The sequence below is a fragment of the Oratosquilla oratoria genome, chromosome 13 (genome assembly GCF_046742065.1).
Source record: "Oratosquilla oratoria isolate Oo_2021 chromosome 13, ASM4674206v1, whole genome shotgun sequence".
Taxonomy (NCBI): domain Eukaryota; kingdom Metazoa; phylum Arthropoda; class Malacostraca; order Stomatopoda; family Squillidae; genus Oratosquilla; species Oratosquilla oratoria.
The window spans coordinates 43,726,091-43,753,060 of record NC_134789.1 but is presented as its reverse complement, the minus strand read 5'-3'; the positions used below and the strand labels follow the sequence as shown (position 1 = coordinate 43,753,060).

At 37.2% G+C, this 26,970-nt stretch overlaps 1 protein-coding gene across 1 annotated transcript in view; it reads right to left on the bottom strand.

The window, feature by feature from the left end:
* LOC143032223 (uncharacterized) overlaps window positions 1–26,550 on the bottom strand; it is a 40,983-nt gene extending 14,433 nt beyond the window's left edge. The window contains exon 1 of the mRNA XM_076196692.1: window positions 26,163–26,550. Within this exon, the coding sequence (XP_076052807.1) occupies window positions 26,163–26,231 (69 nt within the window). The 5' untranslated portion in view covers window positions 26,232–26,550. The remainder of the gene's footprint in view (window positions 1–26,162) is intronic.
* Between the last annotated feature and the right edge of the window lie 420 nt (window positions 26,551–26,970).

Here is a 26,970-nt window from a genome sequence, read left to right as displayed (position 1 = left end):
ACAAAAACAAGAAAAAGAATATGTAAAATGCTGGTACAACAAAAGTTGTAGGGAGTTAAAGGACAAAAGAGACAAAGCCTGGACCAGATGGAAAAAAGACAGAAGACCTGAAAAATGGAAAATATATACTGGTTATAGAAATGAATATGTACAAAAGTGCAGAGAGGAAAAAAGAAAATATGAAAAAGATGTTATAGAAAAGTGTAAAGATCAACCAAAACTATTCTACAGATTTGTAAACAATAAACTGAAAAACAAACAAGACTTAGAGAAATTAAGACAAGGAGGAGTTGAATACACTGAGGAAATGGAAATGGCAGAAATTATGAACAAACATTTTAAATCAGTGTTTACAAGGGAAAATATACAACCTGAAGAGATTGAGTGGAAGGAAAAAGTCCCCCCTATGGAAGAAATAGAAGTAACAAAGAATGAAATATTGACACACTTGGGTAATTTTGATGTCAGAAAATCGCATGGGCCAGATGAAATAGCAAACTGGATTCTGAAAGAATGCAGGAATGAACTGGCAGACAAAATACATAGCATAATAAGCAGTTCCTTAAAAGAAGGAAAAGTTCCAGAAGATTGGAAAAAAGCAAATATAGTACCTATATATAAAGGAGGAAATAAAGAAGAACCTACCAACTATAGACCAGTCTCTCTCTAACAAGTACAATAGCAAAAATATGTGAAAGAATTATCAAAAGTAGATGGGTAAAATACTTGGAAAAAAACAACGTACTAAATCCAAGGCAATTTGGATTCAGACAAGGACGATCATGCGTCACCAATTTAATATGTTTCTATTCAAGGCTAATAGATATAATACAAGAAAGAGATGGATGGGCTGATTGTGCATTTCTAGACCTAAAAAAAGCTTTTGACAAAGTACCACATAAGAAGTTGCTTAAGAAATTAGAATATGAAGGAGGAATACAAGGTAAATTGCTAAATTGGATGGAAGACTTTTTGCAAGAAAGAAAAATGAGAGTAGTGATAAGAGATCAGCACTCAAAATGGAATGAAGTAATAAGCGGTGTCCCGCAGGGAACAGTTCTGGCCCCAATAATGTTTGCTATATATATTAATGATATGGATGAAGGAATCGAAAGCTATATGAGCTTCTTTGCAGATGATGCAAAATTACTGAAAAGAGTGAAAACTGAAGAAGATTGTGAATCACTACAGAGAGATCTAAATAAAGTACAAGAATGGAGTAGGAAGTGGGAGATGGAGTTCAATACAAAAAAGTGTAGTATAATGGAATTTGGAAAAAGCAAAAACAGAATAACAGGATCATATAATTTGGGAAAAGAAGGAATAAAAAAAAGTAGAAAATGAGAAGGACCTGGGAGTCATTGTTATGAATAATATGTCACCTGAGAAACATATAAATAAGATTTTTGGAGAAACTTATAATTTAATAAGAACAATCAAAGTGGCATTTACATACCTGGATGAAGAAATGGTGAGGAAAATCCTAATCACCCTGATAAGACCAAGATTGGAATATGCAGCAACGATATGGTCACCAAGTACAAAAAAATGTATAAAAAAACTTGAAAGAATACAAAGAGCAATTACAAAACTGGCACCAACACTCTCAAAACTATCATATGAAGAGAGACTACAAAAACTTAAACTACAGACACTAGAGCAAAGAAGAGAGAGAGGAGATTTGATAGCTATTTACAGAATCATGAAAGGCATAGAAATTACTGATAGAGAGAATCTGATAAAATGGGATGACAGAAATACAAGAGGACACGGAAAGAAAATAAAAAAAGACAGCTATAGAAGAGATTTTAAAAAGAACAGCTTTCCTCACAGAGCAATAGACAGTTGGAACAAGTTAGATGAGAAAGTGGTGTGTGCAAAAACAATACATGAATTTAAAAATAGTTTAGATAAAATGAGATATGAAGACGGGACCCCACGAGCATAGCTCCCCTTCCCGTAAAATACAACTAGGTACAACTAGGTAAATACACACACACACACACACACACTTTCAACGAACGGACGGCTTGACGAACGCTCTGAAGAAAAGTGCAGATTGTGGATACCAACGCAAAGAGAAGTGCCTTTTTGTGTTTGCAGGGGGGGGGGGAAATTGCTCGTGAGGCAGTAGGTAAGTAGGAAAAGAGGAGAAGGGGAGGGATTGCTGGGGAAATGGAAGGAAATGAGGATGTGGAGGACTTGGCCCAGGCAGACGGGCGTAAGGTCAACATGAAACGACCACCGGATGACGAAATGGCAAATAAAAATGTAAAGATTAGAAGTATAGAGAGGAGAAATACAGTAGAAAGTGACGAGAATATGTTCCAGGGATTTAAAGAGGGTGGGGGGGACACAACCCCCCCCCCGACTGATAAGACTAGAGGAGAGAGTTGATAAGGTGATCGAGGACTTGGAACGTAAGTTAGGTAAGGTAGACTCCATCTTCCAGAGAATTGAAAGATTGGAACAACTAGAGAAGGCTAACAGAAACTTAACTGAAGAAGTAGAGGACCTAAAAAGACAGTTAGGAAATGTAAAGGAGGAGAATGAGAAATTGAAGAAGAATAGTAATGAAAACAGTGAGAAAATAGCTACAGAAGCTAAAAATTGGAGAATAACTCAAGAAGGGAATAAGGTTTCATTCACTGACATAGTCAAACAGCAATTGAAAGAACATAATGAAGACTCAGTTATTAAAGTGATGAGACAGAAGGAGAATATAGTAAGAGAATTAGCTGACAAAAAGAAATGTATAATTATATTAGGAATGGAAGAGAAACATAACCCAGATAGAACCGCAAGAATCAAGGAGGAAAATGAAAGGGTAAGCAGTTTATTAAAATTAGTCCAGGAAGATGAACCAGAAATTATAAAGGAAATTGAGGAAAAATTCAGACTCGAAAATATAGTACAGATAAGACCAGACCAATTAAGATTAAATTCAGGTCACAAACAACGGCAGAGAAAATTCTATCCAAGACAGGGAAACTAGCAACAAATGATCAATATAAAAAGGTATGGATAAAAAGAGAAATGAATAAGGAGGAAAGAGAGGCAGAAAAGCAGAAAAGAATTGAAGCTAAGGCAAAAAACGAGGAAAGAACGGAGTCAGAGAAAGAGAGATTCTATTGGAGAGTAGTGAACATGAAAATAAAGCAGTTCGACATACTAAAGAAAAACATAAGGGAAACAGAGAACACAATGGAAGTGGCAGAAAACTAAGAGTGTCTTACACAAATATAGATGGATTGATAACAGGATTGAATGAACTGAATGATTATTTGAAAGAAAAAGAACCGGACATAATGGGAATTGTAGAAACAAAATTAAAAGGCCCACTACCACCCAACAGTGTAGGACATGATACATACAATTATTGGATTAGAAACAGAGAGAAAAAACAAGGGGGTGGAGTTATGTTCCTGACAAAAAAGGATATAAACGTGAAAGGTGTCATATATGGAAAGAATACAGTAGAGATGATTATGATAGAAGTGGAAGACCGAGATAAGAAGAGCAGAAAATTTGTGATCAATTATGTGCCTCCGAAAACAGCCTCATGGGAGGAGAGTGAACATAAAAGTATGTTAGAGGACACAAAGATAGCATTAACTAAAATAATGGAAGACGGAGGAAGAATAGTTATGATGGGCGACTTTAATTGCAAAGAAATCTGCTGGGAAGAAATGACAGTAAAGAGTGGTGATGACTCATGGGGAAATGCTCTACTTGAGATGATTACTGACCATTCAATGACACAATGGATACAAGAGAACACTAGGTATAGAAATGAAGAAGAACCATCGAGGCTAGACTTAATAATTACATCTGAACCTAGAATAGTGGACAAGATTGAATATAAAACACCAATAGGTAAAAGTGACCACATATTGATTGAACTGGAACTTAATGAAGAAAAATATATGAAAAGAAATGAACAATATAGAAAAGGAAGAATGATGTATGAAAAAAACAAACTTTGATAAAATAAGAGAATTCTTCCAACAAGAAAACTGGGAAGAAATATACAAAGAAGAAACATCAGTGGAAGAGAAATGGAATATTTTGACAAAAATTTACAAAGAAGGAGTGGAAAAGTATGTCCCAAGACAAAAACAAGAAAAAGAATATGTAAAATGCTGGTACAACAAAAGTTGTAGGGAGTTAAAAGACAAAAGAGACAAAGCCTGGACCGGATGGAAAAAAGACAGAAGACCTGAAAAATGGAAAATATATACTGGTTATAGAAATGAATATGTACAAAAGTGCAGAGAGGAAAAAAGAAAATATGAAAAAGATGTTATAGAAAAGTGTAAAGATCAACCAAAACTATTCTACAGATTTGTAAAACAATAAACTGAAAAACAAACAAGACTTGGAGAAATTAAGACAAGGAGGAGTTGAATACACTGAGGAAATGGAAATGGCAGAAATTATGAACAAACATTTTAAATCAGTGTTTACAAGGGAAAATATACAACCTGAAGAGATTGAGTGGAAGGAAAAAGTCCCCCCTATGGAAGAAATAGAAGTAACGAAGAATGAAATATTGACACACTTGGGTAATTTTGATGTCAGAAAATCGCATGGGCCAGATGAAATAGCAAACTGGATTCTGAAAGAATGTAGGAATGAACTGGCAGACAAAATACATAGCATAATAAGCAGTTCCTTAAAAGAAGGAAAAGTTCCAGAAGATTGGAAAAAAGCAAATATAGTACCTATATATAAAGGAGGAAATAAAGAAGAACCTACCAACTATAGACCAGTCTCTCTAACAAGTACAATAGCAAAAATATGTGAAAGAATTATCAAAAGTAGATGGGTAAAATACTTGGAAAAAAACAACGTACTAAATCCAAGGCAATTTGGATTCAGACAAGGACGATCATGCGTCACCAATTTAATATGTTTCTATTCAAGACTAATAGATATAATACAAGAAAGAGATGGATGGGCTGATTGTGCATTTCTAGACCTAAAAAAAGCTTTTGACAAAGTACCACATAAGAAGTTGCTTAAGAAATTAGAATATGAAGGAGGAATACAAGGTAAATTGCTAAATTGGATGGAAGACTTTTTGCAAGAAAGAAAAATGAGAGTAGTGATAAGAGATCAGCACTCAAAATGGAATGAAGTAATAAGCGGTGTCCCGCAGGGAACAGTTCTGGCCCCAATAATGTTTGCTATATATATTAATGATATGGATGAAGGAATCGAAAGCTATATGAGCTTCTTTGCAGATGATGCAAAATTACTGAAAAGAGTGAAAACTGAAGAGGATTGTGAATCACTACAGAGAGATCTAAATAAAGTACAAGAATGGAGTAGGAAGTGGGAGATGGAGTTCAATACAAAAAAGTGTAGTATAATGGAATTTGGAAAAAGCAAAAACAGAATAACAGGATCATATAATTTGGGAGAAGAAGGAATAAAAAGAGTAGAAAATGAGAGGGACCTGGGAGTCATTGTTATGAATAATATGTCACCTGAGAAACATATAAATAAGATTTTTGGAGAAACTTATAATTTAATAAGAACAATCAAAGTGGCATTTACATACCTGGATGAAGAAATGGTGAGGAAAATCCTAATCACCCTGATAAGACCAAGATTGGAATATGCAGCAACGATATGGTCACCAAGTACAAAAAAATGTATAAAAAAACTTGAAAGAATACAAAGAGCAATTACTAAACTGGCACCAACACTCTCAAAACTATCATATGAAGAGAGACTACAAAAACTTAAACTACAGACACTAGAGCAAAGAAGAGAGAGAGGAGATTTGATAGCTATTTACAGAATCATGAAAGGCATAGAAATTACTGATAGAGAGAATCTGATAAAATGGGATGACAGAAATACAAGAGGACACGGAAAGAAAATAAAAAAAGACAACTATAGAAGAGATTTGAAAAAGAACAGCTTTCCTCACAGAGCAATAGACAGTTGGAACAAGTTAGATGAGAAAGTGGTGTGTGCAAAAACAATACATGAATTTAAAAATAGTTTAGATAAAATGAGATATGAAGACGGGACCTCACGAGCATAGCTCCCCTTCCCGTAAAATACAACTAGGTAAATACACACACACACACACACACACACACACACTTCAACGAACGGACGGCTTAGAAGACGTTCTGAAGAAAATTGAAGTTTCGTGGATCCCAACGCAAAGAGAAGTGCCTATTGTATTTACAGGGTGGGGGGGGGGAATTGCTCGTGGTATAGTGGGGAAGTAGGGAAAGAGGAGGGGAGGGATTGCTGGGGGAAATGGAAGGAAATGAGGAAGGTGAGGACTTGGCCCAGGCAGACAGGCGAAAGGTAAACAAACGGCCCCCGACCAGCTGAGTGACTATGAAATGTCTAATAAAAATGTAAAGATTAGAAGTATAGATAAGAGCAATACAGTAGAAAGTGATGAGAATATTTTCCAGGGATTTAAAGAGGGTGGGGGGGGGGGGCGCAAAACCCCCCCCCCCCCCCCCCCCCCCCCCCCCCCCGACTGACAAGACTAGAAGAGAAGGTCGATAAGATGATCGAGGACTTGGAGCGTAGGTTCGGTCATGTTAACAACATTATACGGAGAGTTGAAAAATTGGAAGAACTAGAGAAGGCGAACAAAAACTTAACTAAGGAAATTGAAGAATTAAAAAAACAGTTAAAAGAAGTAAAAGAAGAGAATAAAGTCTTAAAGGAGAATAATAAGGAGAACAAGGAGGGTTGGAAAAAAAATCCAAGAAAATAGCAAAGTTGCATTCACTGACATAATCAAACAGCAAATGAATGAACAAACTGAAGACTCAGTTATTAAAGTGATGAGACAGAAGGAGAATATAGTAAGAGACTTAGCAGACAAAAAGAAATGTATAATTATATTAGGAATGGAAGAGAAACATAACCCAGATAGAACCACAAGAATCAAAGAGGAAAATGAAAAAGTAAGAAATTTACTAGAATTAGTTCAGGAAGATGAACCAGAAATAATGAAACAAATCGAAGAGAAATTCAGGCTCGGGAAATATAGTACAGACAAGACCAGACCAATTAAGATTAAATTCAGGTCACAAACTACGGCTGAGAATATCTTATCCAAAACAGGGAAACTAGCAACAAGTGAACAATATAAAAAGGTATGGATAAAAAGGGAAATGAATAAAGAGGAAAGAGAGGAAGAAAAACAGAAAAGACTTGAAGCTAAGGAAAAAAACGAGATAAGAACGGAGTCAGAAAAAGAGAGATTCTATTGGAGAGTAGTGAATATGAAACTAAAGAAAGTCGACATACAAGAGAAAAAACAAAAGGGAAACAGAGAACACAATGGAAGTGGCAGAAAACTAAGAGTGTCTTACACAAATATAGATGGATTAATAACAGGATTGAATGAGCTGAATGATTATTTGAAAGAAAAAGAACCAGACATAATGGGAATTGTAGAAACAAAATTAAAAGGTCCACTACCACCCAACAGTGTAGGACATGATGCATATAATTATTGGATTAGAAACAGAGTGAAAAAGGAAGGGGGTGGAGTTATGTTCCTGACTAAGAAGGATAGAAACGTGAAGTGTGTCACATATGGAAAGAATACAGTAGAGATGATAATGATGGAAGTAGAAGACAGATATAAGAAGAGCAGAAAGTTTGTGATAAATTATGTGTCCCCGAAAACAGCCTCATGGGAAGAGAGTGAACATAAAAGTATGTTAGAGGACACAAAGATAACATTAAACAAGATAATGGAAGAGGGAGGAAAAATAGTTATGATGGGCGACTTTAATTGCAAAGAAATCTGCTGGGAAGAAATGACAGTAAAGGGTGGAGACGGCTCATGGGGAAACGCTCTACTTGAGATGGTTACTGACCATACAATGACACAATGGATACAGGAGAACACTAGGTATAGAAATGAAGAAGAGCCATCGAGACTAGACCTAATAATTACATCTGAACCTAGAATAGTGGACAAAATTGAATATAAAACACCAATAAGTAAAAGTGACCACATATTGATTGAACTGGAACTTAATGAAGAAAAATATATGAAAAGAAATGAACAATATAGAAAAGGAAGAATGATGTATGAAAAAACAAACTTTGATAAAATAAGAGAATTCTTTCAAAAAGAAAACTGGGAAGAAATATACAAAGAAGAAACAACAATAGAAGGGAAATGGAATATTTTGACAAAAATTTACAAAAAAAGGAGGGGAAAAGTATGTCCCAAGACCATAACAAGATAAAGACGATGGAAAATGCTGGTACAAAAAAAGTTGTAGGGAGTTAAAAGACAAAAGAGACAAAGCCTGGACCAGATGGAAAAAAGACAGAAGACCTGAAAAATGGAAAATATATACCTGTTATAGAAATGAATATGTACAAACGTGCAGAGAGGAAAAGAGAAAATATGAAAAAGATATCATAGAAAAGTGTAAAGATCAACCAAAACTATTCTACAGATTTGTAAACAATAAACTGAAAAACAAACAAGACTTGGAGAAATTAAGACAGGAGGGAGTTGAATACACTGAGGAAATGGAAATGGAGGAAATTATGAACAAACATTTTAAATCAGTGTTTACAAGGGAGAACATACAACCTGAAGAGAACGAATGGAAAGAGAAAGTCCCCCCTATGGAAGAAATAGAAGTAACAAAGAATGAAATATTAACACACTTGAGTAATCTTGATGTCAGAAAATCGCATGGACCAGATGAAATAGCAAACTGGATTCTGAAAGAATGCAGGAATGAACTGGCAGACAAAATACATAGCATACTAAATAGTTCCTTGAAAGAAGGAAAAGTTCCAGAAGATTGGAAAAAAGCAAATATAGTACCTATATATAAAGGAGGAAATAAAGAAGAACCTACCAACTATAGACCAGTCTCTCTAACAAGTACAATAGCAAAAATATGTGAAAGAATTATCAAAAGTAGATGGGTAAAATATTTAGAAAAAAACAAAGTGTTAAATCCAAGGCAATTTGGATTCAGACAAGGACGATCATGCATCACCAATTTAATATGTTTCTATTCAAGGCTAATAGATATAATACAAGAAAGAGATGGATGGGCGGACTGTGCATTTTTAGACCTAAAGAAAGCTTTTGACAAAGTACCACATAAGAAGTTGCTTAAGAAATTAGAAACTGAAGGAGGAATACAGGGCAAACTAATAAATTGGATGGAAGACTTTTTGCAAGAAAGAAAAATGAGAGTAGTGATAAGAAACCAGCACTCAAAATGGGATGAAGTAATAAGCGGTGTTCCGCAGGGAACAGTTCTGGCCCCAATAATGTTTGCTATATATATTAATGATATGGATGAAGGAATCGAAAGCTATATGAGCTTCTTTGCAGATGATGCAAAACTACTGAAAAGAGTGAAAACTGAAGAAGATTGTGAATCACTACAGAGAGATCTAAATAAAGTACAGGAATGGAGTAGGAAGTGGGAGATGAAGTTCAATACCAAAAAGTGTGGTATAATGGAATTTGGTAAAAGCAAAAACAGAATAACAGGAGCATATAAATTGGGAGAAGAAGGAATAAAAAAAGTAGAAAATGAGAAGGACCTGGGAGTCATTGTTATGAATAATATGTCACCTGAGAAACATATAAATAAGATTTTTGGAGAAACTTATAATTTAGTAAGAACAATCAAAGTGGCATTTACATACCTGGATGAAGAAATGGTGAAGAAAATTCTAATCACTCTGATAAGACCAAGATTGGAATATGCAGCAATGATATGGTCACCAAGTACAAAAAAATGTATATAAAAACTTGAAAGAATACAAAGAGCAATTACAAAATTGGCACCAACACTTGAACTACAGACACTAGAGCAAAGAAGAGAGAGAGGATATTTGATAGCTATTTACAGAATCATGAAAGGCATAGAAATTATTGATAGAGAGAATTTGATAAAATGGGATGATAGAAATGCAAGAGGACACGGAAAGAAAATCAAGAAAGACAGCTATAGAAGAGATTTGAAAAAGAACAGCTTTCCTCACAGAGTAATAGACAGTTGGAACAAGTTAGATGAGAAAGTGGTGTGTGCAAAAACAATACATGAATTTAAAAATAGTTTAGATAAAATGAGATATGAAGACGGGACCCCACGAGCATAGCTTCAATTTCCTTAGTTAAGTTTTTGTTCGCCTTCTCTAGTTCTTCCAATTTTTCAACTCTCCGTATAATGTTGTTAACATGACCGAACCTACGCTCCAAGTCCTCGATCATCTTATCGACCTTCTCTTCTAGTCTTGTCAGTCTAGAAGACACCCTCTTTAAATCCCTGGAAAATATTCTCATCACTTTCTACTGTATTGCTCTTATCTATACTTCTAATCTTTACATTTTTATTAGACATTTCATCGTCGCTCAGCTGGTCGGGGGGCCGTTTGTTTACCTTTCGCCTGTCTGCCTGGGCCAAGTCCTCTCCTTCCTCATTTCCTTCCATTTCCCTCAGCAATCCCTCCCCTTCTCCTCTTTCCCTACTTTCCTACTACCCCACGAGCAATTTCCCCCCCCACCCTGTAAATACAATAGGCACTTCTCTTTGCGTTGGGATCCACGAAACTTCAATTTTCTTCAGAACGTCTTCTAAGCCGTCCGTTCGTTGAAGTGTGTGTGTGTGTGTGTGTGTGTATGTATGTATGTGTGTGTGTGTGTGTTTGTGTGTATACTTATTTATTTGTATGTATGCACATACACATTTTTTATATTTTTGAAGGGGATAATCTGTTACCCTCAACATAACTACTTTATGAATATATATATATATATATATATATATATATATATATATATATATATATATATATATATATATATATATATATATATATATATATATATATATATATATATATATATATATATTAACGACTTTCCCTCCTTACAAGAGAGGTAGCAAAAAAAAAAACAAAAAAACAAAAAAAAACAATGGCATAAAATCCACTCACATCCATTCCATCCCTACATACCCCACTCCCATTTAGTACCCTCCCTCGCTTTTATTTTGGCTCCTCCTGGATGACGGGTCATTCCTGCATCCTGTCCACTGCCCTGGGTCAGAAGCAATATAGCAAGACACAGTGCATCCACAGCAAGGCCGCTTCATTTAATCGGCGATCCCCACCCCCTCTCCGTCTCTTTATGCAGATAATGAGAAAACGGAGAGACATCCCTTCGGGCTGCATCAAAATATCATTTACACATACTCCCTCACTCCCTATCCCCCATCCAATCCCTTCCATGCATCACAGCATCATCCATACACAACCATTCTCCACTCACCCCTATCTTCTGTCTTCTCCCTTCCTTCCTCAATTAACATTCCCCTCTTTCCCAATGCTCCTTTTACCTCATCCATCCATGTCATCCTTGGTCGCCCCCTCATGTTCACTCCTTTTATTTCTGCCTTGCACACCTTCAATCATTCTTTACATGTGTCCAAACCACCCTAATATTCTTTCATCAACCCTATCTCCTAACTCCTTTTTCATCCCCGCTCTCCTCCTCACCTCCTCGTTTCTTACTCTATCCTGCCTAGTAACCCTCTATCATACTTCTCAGATATTTCATCTCTTATATTCCATGTTTCTGTCCCATATTGTGCTGTCGGCACAATCATCACTTCATACAATCTTTTCTTAGCATCCATTCCCAAATGTATATTTCTCATTATATTTTTCAATCCCCCAAGGCATTTACTTCTCTCAATCTACATTCCACCTCCACCTCCACTTCTCCCTTTCCTGCCACATTCGCACCCAAGTATCTAAAACTATCCACTTTCTCCAGTCTCCCTTAATACTCACTTCTAATTTACTGACATCTACCCTTGTACATCTCATCACCTTACTTTTACCCACATTTATCTTTAACTTTCTTCTTTCGCCCACCTTCCTGTGATAGTGTGGTACCGTTGTAGCATCGTACCATTGTGTTGTGTGTTATGTGTATTGTGTTGCGTATTATACTTTCGCATTGCTCAATTGGGAATTGTATATTTTCCCATTGTATTATTAATTATTGGGTGTGTTGTTGAACATTTATTTCATTATTGATTGTATTGTTGATTATTGTAATGTGTGTAACTTTATGTGCAATGTATGGGAGAACAAAGTGTTCTGCCCACGCGCTCTGGTGTGAATTTTCCCGCTAAACCGAGCTTGGCGTCAGTTCTTGTCTACGCTTCCTCTATTTCGTGTAAATTTATTGAATTGTGACTTAATACATTATTTCACCATAGTAAGGTGCTTTTCAATGCCACCGTACTACATTTTGGTAAAAAGAAATTTATTCTGAAAATTTTTGGATGATTGTCGAGTGATACGAACTTTGGCTGGCCAGCATGTTACGCGCTTTTTTTTTTCAGGTGGGTTTCTTGTGATATAGTCACTTTAGGAATTATATAAAAGTTGGTGCTTATGAATAGTGTAACTTAAATATGCGCCATGTGATTTTTTGTGATTAAAAACCTCGTGATCTCCAGCTTTGGCGTCCCATCTAGACTTTTTATGTTCACCGTCTTTTGCATTAGTAGTACGTTCGCCTATTATTGTGTTTCATTTTTCTTGTATTTTTAAATTATCTCGCCAGGCTACCATATTGCTTACGTCATAGATAGGTAACCATGTTCCCTACGTCATAGGAAGCCATTCTTGATACGTCATTATTTTCGGCCATCTTTCTTTCACTTTATTATATAGTCACCTCTTGTGGTGCCATTTTATTTAGTTATTCTTTTAAAAAGAATTGGGGTTGTTGTTTACCTTTTTCTGGGCATTTTACGACCGCCAGCCCAGAAGGATTAATCTTTCCTTTAGTGGGACATGTGTTTTTGTAAGCGGTTGCAATAATTAATGTATGTATTAAGAATTCCTTGTTATTTTTGCGTTGTTGCTACTTAGAAGTGGCTTTCAGCTACTATATTATTTTACAATGTCTACAAAAAGTAAGCTACCATAAATTTTTAGCAACCAAACTCCATCTCAGACGATGGCTAACACTACGTACATTTACACTTTTACATCAAGACCCTTCCATAGTTAAATTCCCAGCTCAGGGTCTCCATTATACAACATCTGATCTCGTTCAACAATGTGAGGACAGCATCGTTAACACTAATGTCTGTAGTAGGTCTGAGAAAATCTCATTCGTGAGATCTCTTGTTCCTAACTCATTGGCAGCTGAAATGATGGCAGCCTCATGTCTTAACCCCAAAACATTAAACCATAATTATGATACATTTAGAGCTAATTTTCTCAAAATGTTTGCAGATTCCCTTATAGGTGATAATTTCAAATGGTGTTTTCATTTAACTGATGTGCTCACATCCCATTTGAGAACACTGACCTATATGCGTGCTCAGGCCAAGGCCAGCAAGATTGCTTTAGAAGCTTTAGAATAATTGTTTCAATCACTTTGGATAGGTTCCGCCTTATTTTGAAATATCTTTTTTATATCCTATTACTGGTGCCTTTTAAAAGAAGAGCAGCATCTTCTCTCAGCTATAAGACGGATTGTCTTTTGCAACAAGGCTTTCAAGTAAACTAAAGGAAGTGTCTTATGGTTCTTTAAGTGTTATCAATGCACAAAAGCATACCGGTGTTCCTAGTTTTCCTCCTGCACTCCCTGTAACCATTACTAACCATCACCTACCACGCACGTGATCCACATGCTTGCAACATGGCACTACCTCCCCCTCTTGCTGACCTTGCTTTCCCAGAACAACCACCTTACCACAGAAAACCTAACGCAGCAGAATTCAGACAAACAAGATATAGATGCCCAATGTCACCAGAAAAACCCATTAAACCCCCTTTATTATACCTATCCCTATTATATTACCCATAAGCTAATATATATATACATATATATATATATATATATATATAATATATATATATGCAATAAAAACACTAGGAGCGTGTGTTCACAAATGCGTAAGTAACCACTAGGAAAAGTAAATTATACGAAAGCGCTCTGCTTCGTTAGTTTACTTTTCCTAGTGGTTACCTACGCATATATATATATATATATATATATATATATATATATATATAATATCTAACCATACCTACCAACCATACGACTAACCCCCATATATAGAACTGACCCCAATGTATAGAATAGCAAGACTAACACCTTTACCTACGACAACCCATTAACCTCCTATATTAACCGACGATAATGTAACCAACAGGAAACCTGAGCAGGTCGGGAGCCTGCCAGCAGCAGGTGTCCCCGAGGTCAGGGCCCGGCACTTACTGTATTTTGCCGAAAGGGCCCATATATAGTTTGTTAATATCAAACCAGATCATTTTATAATAAAATAGAAGAAACCCCGGTTTTGGAGTTTATCTTGCCCGCATTAAGTCCACCTTATGTAACCAAAACAATCACCAACCGGGTTACAATGGTGGCAGCGGTGCACCCACGCCCTGAATAGAAGCGCCGTCCACCGCCAGACTACAACAATCACCAACGGGGTTACAATGGCGGCAGAGGTGCACCCACGCCCTGAATAGAAGCGCCGTCCACCGCCATACAACAATCACCAATCGGGGTTACACTCAGTCATTAATACCTGCCCAAAGCACTACTTCGTCTACATTATCACTACCTGTACTTACATGTACCTATTGTAACAAGTCAGGTCACACAAGTGCTTTTTGCTTTCGCCGTAAGCGTCAAGAGCACAACTCAAAGCACATCCCTGTACGTAGAAACTTCTCTGATACATCTTCTAATACGACATATGACCTCTCTAGAGTAACGCTTCAGGATAAACTTAGCTACTGCCATGTCCATGGCCAATGTAAGCATTCAGCTGAACAGTGTTCAAAGATCCAGAAACTTAAAACAGAAACCTCTTCAAGTCTTGGGCAAACTCAGCCCCATTTTCACCAGCGCCCGTATAAAAAACCAAGGGACTGACTTATAATAACCGGTCTCAGATCATCCCTTTGGTGGTTGCTGAGTCTTCTCAATCACTTACCTTTAAATTTTATATAGAAAAAACGCCTATCTCCGTAACAGTAGATACTGGAACATAATGTAGTCTTATAAGTAAAAGGGCTTATTATATATTATGGTCTCAAGCATTTATACGATATCTCCTTATCTCCTTTTTGAAAGGGATTGCATTCTGTACAAGGTTCTCACTTGTGTATTCTTCGGCCTATTTGCATTCCTTTAAGATTTTCTTCCCATGCTACCGTTTTTCATGTTAATTTTTATGTAGTTTCTGGAAATGCTCTCATGTGTGATCGTCTCTTGGGCATTGACACTCTTACAGCTAATGGCATAGATATATCTCCTAGGCGCCGTGTAGTGACTTTTCATAAATCTGTTATTCCTGCAACGGATAGCTAGTTTCCATATATAGCTCACCTGTGCATGATCAGACAATACAGTATTCTTCAAAGAGTTTTAATCGTTTAGATTCTTCTATTCTTTCTTGTTCTGCTGTTGTCGTTGGCAAGCATTATATTGGTCCTTCAAGTGCAGTTCGAGTCCCGGTGCGCATTTCAGGTGCTCTAATTGGTTCTGACGTCTTATCTCAGCCTGATTCTGTGTTCGTCGTCTAGCATTCGAGGGAACTCTCTCCACTATTTATGAGGATTATGTTACCACAGCTATGGTAACCAGCGTCACTGATGCTCCCATCACACTCTCTCCTGGTAGTCATTTAGGTTCCTTTGAAGTTGCTGATGTTGACATTGTCCAGGATTCGCTGCCTATCATAGCTGCTACTGTGCTACGGTCTCCACAAATAAGTGACACAACTCACTTGGCTTCTAAGTATGCACCGTATGTAGGTGAGATTGTCTTTCCAGAGGTGACGCCTCGTCTCACTGGCCTGTTAGTGACCCATCGTCAAGCATTGGCCTTACCTGGTGACCCATTAAGAGTTACGGATCGTGTTGTCCTTAACACTGATTTAAGCCAGGTGTTCGCCCTATTTACGTACCCTCGTACAGGTTGCCTCATTCTCGTCGGCTTGTAGCACAGTCCTTGGTTGACGACTTGTTAAGTGAAGGCGTTGTACAAGAGTCAAAGAGTGGAACTCGCCGCTCCTCCTGGTGCCTAAGAAAAATGAACCTTTCCGTCCTGTTATTGATTACAGGCGAGTCAATGAGGTCACAATTCCAGACTATTACCCTTTCCTGTGTTAAGTGATCTTCTACAGTCTATAGGAACAGGTAATACGGTACACCTTAGACTTAAAGGCGGGCTTTTGGCAGATTCCCTTGGAGAAGTCTCGTAAGATCACTGCCTTCTAGACTCCAACAGGTCATTATGAATGGCTTCGTTACCCCATGGGGTTACGAAATGCTGCCTCGACATGCCAACGCTTAAGTCAGTTTTTCATGGCCTAGTAAGAAACGGACTTTTTGTTTACCTGGAGTATTTAATCTTAGTTTCCAAAGATGTGGAAAGCCTTTTCCATAAGTTGTCCCTGGTGTTGCAACATTTTGCTGAAGCTGAATTGAAACTCAATTTGCCCATGTGTTCCTCTTTTTAAGTCTAGCATCCAATTCCTAGGTCATGTTGTAGACAAACATGGTATTCACACCACAGATGATAAAGTCAAAGCAGTTAGGAACTTCCCTACACCTAGGTCAATAGACCATGTACGTTCCTTCCTTGGACTGGCAGGATACTATCGTACATTTATTAAGAATTTTGCTTCAATTGCATCTCCCCTTACACGTCTCCTCAAGAAGGATACTTCCTTCCAGTGGCGTGATGTTCATCAGGAAAGTTTTGATTCATTGAAGCATGCACTTACTGAAGCGCCTGTGTTGGCATTCCCAGATTATAGTCTTCCCTTTACTATTTGTACAGATGCTTCTGGTACAGGTATTGGAGCTGTACTTATGCAGCAAGTAGATGGATGTAGGCCACATGTTATTGCATATGCTAGTCGCATTCTTAACAAGCCTGAGTCTCGCTACTCTGTCACACATTTAGAGGCCTTAGTATTGGTGTGGACTTTAAAGCATTTTCGTGATATATCTGGATACCTCATTACAGTCTACGGACCACACTACTGCCACACATCTTTTCAAGGGCAAAACTCTTTCAGGCCGCCTAGCCAGATAGTTCCTTACAACTGAAAATTTTAACCCGATCCTTAAGCATATTCCGGGACGTGCAAACAATGTTGCTGATGTACTTTCACGTAATGTACCTGTAGCTGCAGTTACAGTGATTGACAACTTCTCCCTGCAAGATCTGGCCAAAGCTCAACGTGAGGACCCTGTTTGGTCTGTTGTCATTTACAAAGGATTACAAAGGATTTCAAAGGAGGAGCATGCCGAGAGGAGACCTTTTGGTCTATAACTAGGTCGGGTAAATATATCTATATATATATATATATATATATATATATATATATATATATATCACGTAGAAACCACTGTTGGAGTAGAAAAGACTGGAAACGGGGAATCTATATATTTCGATTGCAAACTGCAATCCTCTTCAGTAGATACAATTAAGAGAGAGCGTGCTGCTTAAGTAGCACCCTTAACAAAAGAAAGGGGAACATGGGAAGAGGTCTCTACCCTCGGCTCACTCCGTATGTGAGGTCAGGAGGCAAATAAGTTTTCAATAGGTTAGTGATGAAGAGTCCGGACATTATATCCGGGGACCATTGCCCCTTTGAAATATTCATGTTGGGCTGATATTCAATGATAGTAGATTCTACCATTTTTCTCCTGAACTCACATCTGGATTTATAAATAAGCTCAGCTTTGTCCCAATCTAAACAATGTTTGAATTGCTTAACATGTTGGAACACAACTGACCTTTCTTGTCCATATTTAATGGACATAAACGTTCCATTAAATATGGAAAAGAGAGCTCAGCTGTGTTCTACGTGATTGACAAATGTGTGATTACATTTCTCACCTGTAATATATATATGTATATAAATATATATATATATATATATATATATATATATATATATATAATGATAATAGATAGATAAACAAATAAAATTTATAATAATATAGATAATAAATAAAATTAATAAATGAATAAATAGGTAAAGTTAAGTAATAAACAATCAGGTAAACAGTAAATATTAATAAATTGACAGATAACTAATGATAAATGATAATCAAGGAAATAATAATAAGCAGACAATAACAAATAAATGATATAAAATAAATGACAGGCATTACAGGATCTTGCTTAAGTGTTTGTCTAAACGAATCTTGAAGCTTCGAATTGAACTAGTTATGATACCACTTTACCAGATTTACCTACAGGACATTTTTCTCTGCAGGACAATGTTCTCATTCGTAATGTGGAAGTGTTTGAGTAGGATGTAGCATAGTTAGTTATCCCTGAGTCTCTAGTCCCAGTTGTTCTGTCTCTAGCTAATGATATCCCTCAAGCTGTATATTTTCCCCATTGTATTATTAATTATTGGGTGTATTGTTGGACATTAATTTCATTATTTATTGTATTGTTGATTATTTTGATGTATATAATTTATGTACAATGTATGGGAGAACCAAGTGTTCTGCCCGCACGCTCTGGTATGAATCTTCCCGGTAAACCGAGCTTGGCGTCAGTTCTTGTCGTACCTTCAAGGTGTAAACACGCTTTCTGTACTTCGTATAAATTTATCGAACTGTGACTTAATACATTATTTCACCATAGTAAGGTATTTTTCATTGCCACCCTACTACATTCCCAAACACTGCCACTAACTTCCTTAATTTCTCCTCTGATTCTGCTACAAGCGCAGTGTCGTCAGCAAACAACTGGCTTATCTCCCATTTTTTGCCATTTTCTTTAGCCATTTCCAATCCCCGGCCCATTACTCGTGCGTTTACCTCTCGCACTATCCCATCCATGTATAAATTGAACAACCAAGGAGACATAACACATACCTGGCGAAGTCCAACCTTTACCTCAAACCACTCACTCTCTCCATCTCTTATTCTAACACAAGCTCTACTACTCTCGTACAAACTCTTAACTGCTCTTAATAGTTTTCCTCCTATCCCATATATTTGCAATACCTCCCAAAAGGTCCAAAAATATCCTTACCTTTTCCTAAAACTTTCTCGCATATCTGCCTTAACACAAAAACGTGGTTCACGCAACCCCTACCTGCCCTAAATCCACTCTGTTCCTCACCAATTACTCCCTCTGTTCTTCTCCTAATTATCTCATTCAAAACCCTCCCATAAGTCTTCCCAACTACACTCAACAAACTGATATATCTGAAACTACTACACTCACACTTGTCCCCTTTTCATTTGTAAGGTGAAACTATACAGGCACTCCTCCAGTATTACGGCACTCTAGCCTCTTTTAGGCAAATATTAAACAACCTCACCAGCCAGTCCACCATCACTGTACCCCTTTTTTTAGGCAATCCGTATGACACCCATCCAACCCAGGTGCCTTACTTGCTCTCATCATTTTAACAACTGCTTTCACCTCACCTTTCCTTATTTCTACTCAATTTTCTTTATTCATCACTGTCATTTTCTTAGTGCTTCCTACTGCAACTATCTTCCCCTCTCTATCCTCCTTCACATTTAGCAACTCCCTAAAATACTCTGTCTATCTTCCTCTTACTGCCGTCTCTTCCATTATCATCTCTCCATATGCACCTTTTACCTTTTCTTCTCTACTTGATTCGCCTCCTCTTCCTCTCTTAATTTCCTTCCAAATCATCTTTTTATTACTTTAAAAAAAAAAATTCATACATATATCCCGACTGTCCCATTCACAAAGAAAGCAACACAACTTTGTGTAACCCAGCTGCATTTCGAAGTAAAAGTACCACAACCTTTAGGTCACCACAGATATTCCATTTATGTTCTTCATACTTAATTATTTTGCAAGAGAAGCTTCACACTCTTATATGTTTCCTTCATGTTAGCTGCATGGGCCAGTGGAACAGAAGGAAACTTATTTCCATTGTGGAGCAAAACAATTTTCAGGCTCCCTTTTGAAGAGCCATTAAACAAACGCCAATCATTCCTGTCATATTTATGGTTAAGTTCCTCCATAACAAAATATACATCATTGCAAAACACCACACCATCCTCAAGGAAAACTGTTCAAAATCACATGTCGCTTACGATAACAACTAACTTTGAATTTATTTCTGGAAAAAATTCAAGCCCTTTAACCAGGAAACAAGAAGTTCAGATCGCTTTTTTGACAAATTTTAAATCCGCACAAGATCATTCAGATCTCTCTGACTCAATAAATGTGGTTCATTTGAAGAACAGATTGGCTGGAAGTCCATGTCTTCTGTTTCTTTTTCCATAACTTCCTTACTTGACTCATCATCACTTAGTTCCATTTGTTTTGGAGGGTCAGGTACAGGAAAGTCTTGACTGTGAGGTACTGGTCTCATAGCAGATGATAAATTAGGATATTTTACAATATGCTTGGATGTTGATGTTATACCTTTTATATTTGTAATGCAGAAGTGGTAATCTGAAGTATGATCTTTTGGTTCTCTCCAAACCATAAGGATGGCAAAAGGCATATTGCGTGAACCTTTCGCCCATGTAGTGATAAGCAACATATCAAGAGAACACCTAAACAAGAACACAATGATAATCGCCAGGAATAATAATAAAACAAAACTAAAATGCATGGAGGCAGTGATCAGAAATTATATGCCACTTATTAACATACAACAAAATATGTGCGGGACCCTAGAGTTGTATGGATCACGAGTAGCGGGCTGGCAAGGATGAACTGTCACAGTCCCTTGATCTCTCCCAATGTATCTATCTTTGTAATATATTAGTATGTATCTTTTCTTAATAAATTACCAGAAGATGCCTAATGCATTGGCGAAACGTCGTAAAATGTTAATTTTCCTGCCCAATCATGGACTCGTTTGGAAGTATTGTATACCCTCTCCCTCCTTCAGAGAGAAAAGTTATTAGAAGAATAGAAGATAACTAACGCCCAATTTGCTGTGTTATTTAATAAGAAATGCATATATATATATATATATATATATATATATATACATATATATACATATATATATATATATATATATATATATATATAATTTCCCACATCACTCCTTTGCGGCTTCAATTTGCAACGTCTCATTCCTTTCCCTCTCTCCATTCCCATTTATCTCTCCCCCCCCTGCCTCCTTTCATATACCTCCTCCACTCACCCCAGTCGTGAGGCAGATCATCCGTGTCCTCCATTGTTATTTTCGCCTCCAACCCCCTTTTCACACTTGTCCTCCTTCCTGCATTCGGCCTTCCTCTTCTTCCTTCTACGCTTGGATCGTATACTCGTTGTATTTGTCTGCACCTTCCACTCTCTTTACACCTAAACTACCTCATTATTGTCTTGTCCATCTTCACATCTACGTGTACCCTTCTCTTTTGTCAGAGTGAAAAGCTATCCCTCTAATATTTTGGATGTACTTAGAAATTGATTCATCATCCAGTTCTAATATATTTAAATTACTTTTGTAATCATTAACATTAATTATAATGAAATCCATAAAAAGGACTGTATTCGTCAACAAACACATGTAAAAAAAATTACTATGTCAAATTATACTCCTGCTCTCGCTATCGGACAAAGGGGATCAAGAACGTTATCGATGTTTCTTACGCTCACGTGGTCTGATAGAATGAAAAGATGCCACGTGAACACTGCCAGACGGCCGAACAAAGCTATTAATGGTTTCTTCAAATTATCCCTTTTAAAAGGTAAGAGTTAAAGTCAGAACCAGTTATTAACATTAAGTGAAGAGACCACGTCCGATATAGAGAAAAGGAAATGAGACATAAAAGGGGGAATGCAAGTTACACGGATGCTGTGTTGTTGCTACGCGTTTGGATAACCCTTTTACGGTTCTCATAACGATGTTATACTCTGTTTTATGTAAAGTAATATGTGCCAAAACCAAATTCTCATTATTTTTTTTTTTATTTTTTTTTTATGCATGAGCGTGTCACGAAATGGCTGCCGTATAGGGGGTTAGCCTACACCTCACCTAACCTACAATTAAGGGTCTCGCTAACCTTTTATAACATAACCTAAAATCATTTGTAAACCTTAAGTAGGGTAATTTAAAGATTGCTGAAGAGGCCTATCCTATGTTATATTACAAGAAGAGGCATATTAACCTCATGTTACCTCGCTTTAGTCTTATAAGGATTTCTTCTGCCTCAATAATCTTTCAGATACCCTACTCCATTTTCACATTGATGAGGTATATTTTTATGAGGAAATTGTACTCCTATAGGGAACTAGTCTGGTCTCAGAACTAGTCTTGGAACTAGTAGGAGACCGAATGGGACACGAAGTTCTCAATTCCCTCCCTTCCCCGGTTTGGGAAGCGTTTGGAATGATGTGAGAAGAAATAAATGCAGTAAAGAAGGTCGAGTTTCCTTTCAACCACGAATGGAAAGCTGTAGGACCCACATACCCACAGGTCCCATGTTCTACCCGACGACTAACCGGCAGTACAGTACAACTCCTCATCCTTCGGTTTGTGTCATTGGAAGTCAAGGAGTAGCGGAATAATGCTCGCTTCTCCCGAATATGGGTGGCAATCTGTAGCATCCGAATTGTTGATCTATATATGTATATAGATATATATATATATATATATGGAATATATATATATATATATATATATATATATATATATATATATATATATATATATATATATATATATATTTTTTTGTCACGGTACGCCGTGACACTGTTTCCCACCTAGTCTGTTTTCCCAATACTATGTAGGTACATCCCTTGAACAGTTAATTTCCACTGCTACTGGTATCACATATGTTATCATTACGTGTGATGCTATAGATTATTACTTAGAAAAAAATATATAAATGGTAGCTAACATGGTTTAAGATGTGAACATTGTTGCATGACAAACCTATTGCAGTTTTACAACGATGATCTCAAACTACGACAAAAACAGGGCAAGTTATATATATATTCGTGTTATGGATTTTTTTTTATACTGTCCCATGCGAAAGGCACATTCGCTTTGCATGAAAAAAGAGATATAATAAAGTAGAGCAGCAATTGGTTAAGTTAAGCAACTGTTATATACGAGTTTTTTTTTTTTTTTTTAGAATGGCCAAACTTCTTGCTCGTGTAGTAGCCTACGAACGGAGATCCTCAGGGATCTGTTTTTGTGCCACTTCCGTCCATAGTATATTTTAGTGACAAAGACATACATTGAAATTTATTGTATCTATATTTACTGGTGATACTAAGCTTAGTAGATTTACAAATGATCACTCAAATTAACTGAATATTCAACAAGATTTAAACAAGCTGGAGTGAAGACGAATGAAATAAAACCCAAGTAAGTGTAGAGGTAAAAATGACATCAAGTACGACTGCAAATGATCTGGAATTATTTTTTACTAAAATGGAAAGAAAACAAATAAAATTCTAGGACTGATAGGGCGATCTTTTGACTTCAAAATTCCAGCTATTAGTAAGTGTAGATTTCTGCATACAGGTAAAAATAACATCAAGTACGACTGCAAATGATCTGGAATTATTTTTTACTAAAATGGAAAGAGAAAACAAATAAAATTCTAGGACTGATAGCGCGATCTTTTAACTTCAAAAGTCCAGCTATTACCAACCAACTATGCAGAACATTAACTCTTTTTTTTCTTTTGGAAAATGCTGTTTCTGTGCGATCCATAATCTCAGGAAATTACACACTGAAAAGTGCACAACGACGAGTCACAAAACTGATACAAAATATAAAAGAAAAAACACGCCAAAGTTTCCTAAAACATATAGCCTAGTATCTTTAGTAGACACATGGTAAGGGGTGGGGGTAATACAAATATTCAAGGTAACAGATTGAATTAAAATTAGAATAGATTAAGATCAAATTAAAATAAATTAAAATAACAATTAAATTGAAATTGCATTTTTCACTATGACCAGGAAAAAATATGGCGTAAATTTAGTCTAAGAACCACAAACAATTTCGCACTCAATAAGTAGAATAGGCTTCTTGGAGATGCGATGGGATGTGCTTTTTGATGTTTCAAGTTCCGTTTAGATAAATGCCTAAGTAGTATGATGTAATATCTGCCAATTGGTCTTTTTCTATATGATGATCTATTTTTGCATTTTTCTACATCTGATCAATGACGGGTACCTACTTGCAAGTGGCGGTTCTGCATATTAGACTGTGAAATAATCTCTGCCACTCATTTTAAAAACTCAACACCCTTACCTCTATCGGGAGGTGCAAACCTATGGGGCTGACACTGTTTCTAGAGAGCCCTGGTTCTAATCTCGATTGTCTTGTATTTCCTTCCCCTTTCACACAAGGAGGGATGACTTACTAATATAACAGTCCCACATTAATACAACGTGCAGCCTAAAGTCTCCTCCGAGAGAGATATACTGGAGCGCTCAGGGATAGACCAGCCGCTGTCAGTAGAGCTACGGATTTCCAGCTAATGAAATTGTTATTATTTTGTGCCCGCTTCAGTAATAGACCGAAAGGTCACCTGTCGGAATATTTTGAACATAAGAATGGAGAAGACTGTAAAAGATCATAAGGGAGTTCCATGCCCCCTTACCACCTGTTATCCCTATCCGTAAAGTTATCAAATCTTCTCTTAATAATGTTTCAGCGCTCACTACATCGTTACCAAATTAATTCCATTCGTTATCCAATCTATTGGTAAACCAGTTCTTGATTATTTCCTTCTCAAACCTAATACAATGTAGTTCTAAACATTCTATGGGGAATCGAAGAATTACAGTTCGTGCACTTGCAGTCGGCATGGCATGGCAAAAGTATTTCCGCGGGATAGTAAAGGCACGTGGAGCTACAGAAAAATATAAGGAACTTGTCAGAAGATGCGTAACTTTGACAAGTCGCAAGTCGTCGCAAGACTAAAGACACCTTTGCCCCATGCGCGTGGGCTGTGGGCGCAGGCAAGTCACGAGTAGGTATCGGAAAGATGTGCGGGACTCAAACCCACGACTAAGAGAATGCGAGCTGCGTGTTAAATGCCTGTTCTACACTTACATGAGATATTCTTAGATATATTTCTTCGGCTGGATAGCCTTTATGTTTGGTAAGCAACACAATATTCTGTGGAACAATGGAAAACAACATTCATCTAGACCAGTGGGGAACCTGCGGCCTTAAGGCCGCATGCGACCTTCCGGGCCATCAAATGCGGCCTTCTGCGGCCTTTGATTTACATATTATTCTTTTAAAAGACATTGAATATTTTTTTAAGCCTGAAATCATTATACACCTGAAACTTATAAGGGTATAATTAAAAACAAAGGGTATAATAAAAAAAAGGGTCAAGTGTAAATTCTGCACCCACTTCGAAATTTAAAAAAATTTGTAAAAATAATTTAAATTTTTTATACATACATTTTTAAAATAAAAAAATATTTTTAAACTGAATTTTTAGGGAGGGGAGTGGAAAACTTACACCGTCCCCTAAAAAGGGATAAAACAATTGAAAAAAAAAAAATTGTTCAGTGCGGCCTCTACAGTATGTGGGACGATGAATTGCAAGGTGGCCTTCATGCACAAAAAGGTTCCCCATCCCTGATCTAGACTGTCGAAGATTGGGTCGATTTCATCTCGAGAACACGGGAGATGTCAGTAGCTGTTCCTTTGAGAGGTAGCCGGCCTGTTGTGCATCGGAAGCATAAATACCGACAAATCAAAACAGAAAAGGCGATAGGGAGCTCCGCCAGTTTTATATTTATTTCTCTACCTTGTCGGCATTTCAATAAACTTATAAAGTCTTGTTATGAAAGCAGAGGCCCGAGGAGCTGATATATTCCGAAGAGATAAGTTTGCGACCAACAACGGCGGTAAATGAATCACCGAAGTTGGTGCCCGAGCGGCATTGTCACAAAGAATTAATGGATAATGCCACCCGCGCGAAACACCTCTCCTGTTAGCTGAGATGGGATGCAAGAGTAACCTTCTTATCAAGGTAGGCTCGAGACAGTTTCAGCCTTTTCACTACCAAGGGGTTTCCCTCCCTTGTGTAAAACCATTCACATCGAAAAAGAGACAAAGAACTTGGCAATTACTAGTTACTCTCTGAGTTCGTAGAATTACCATGTCTGAGGGAGATCCTTTCGGCCGCTTCTCATGCTGCGCAGTCTGGGATACGCGACGAGCGAGCATCGTTGCAGACGACTGGACGGGTTGAAAGAGGTTGGTCAGTTGGCAGCTAACGGTGCAGGTTTCGCGGAACACATGCACTGACTAGGAAGATAATAGTCGCGAGATCTTGAGCAATATCTTGGTCTTGAATGACTGTTTAAAGTCCCACAGACGATGCCTCCGCACGCACAGACTAGGTTAGGGTAAACTAAGAAGGACGTATCATTTGTTAAGCATGGAATTGCCATCAATCATAGACTCATACAACCTGAAAAACTTAATCGAATCAATATATCACCAATAAAAACATTAAAGCAATCATTGGCTTTATGATAATTTTATATTATATAGTTTAACTATTACTTGACCTCATTCTAGGACACTGATTTTAGGGCAGTTTGTATGTAGACAAATTGTTTTACATTGAATGCACCTCGTGAAACGGACCTCCGTCATATTTCATTTGTTAATACGGCAATTTCATAATTTCTAAAAGACGGGGGTCGACTTTATGTATTATAATCCTGGCATAACTACTGTTGGGCCATTTTATTCATCTGAGTGAAACCCGCATCAAGAGTTGGAACTTATCAATCCCAACGACATCAATTGCCCCTCTATCCTTCTATAGTTTTCCTGGTTGGCACCAGGCAGTCTTTAGCCTAGAGAATCCTCCGATTGCAAGTATTTAACATACCTCTGCCGATCAAAACGGAGTAATCGTGTTATGCTGCCAAGACTAATACTCAAAGTTTCCTAG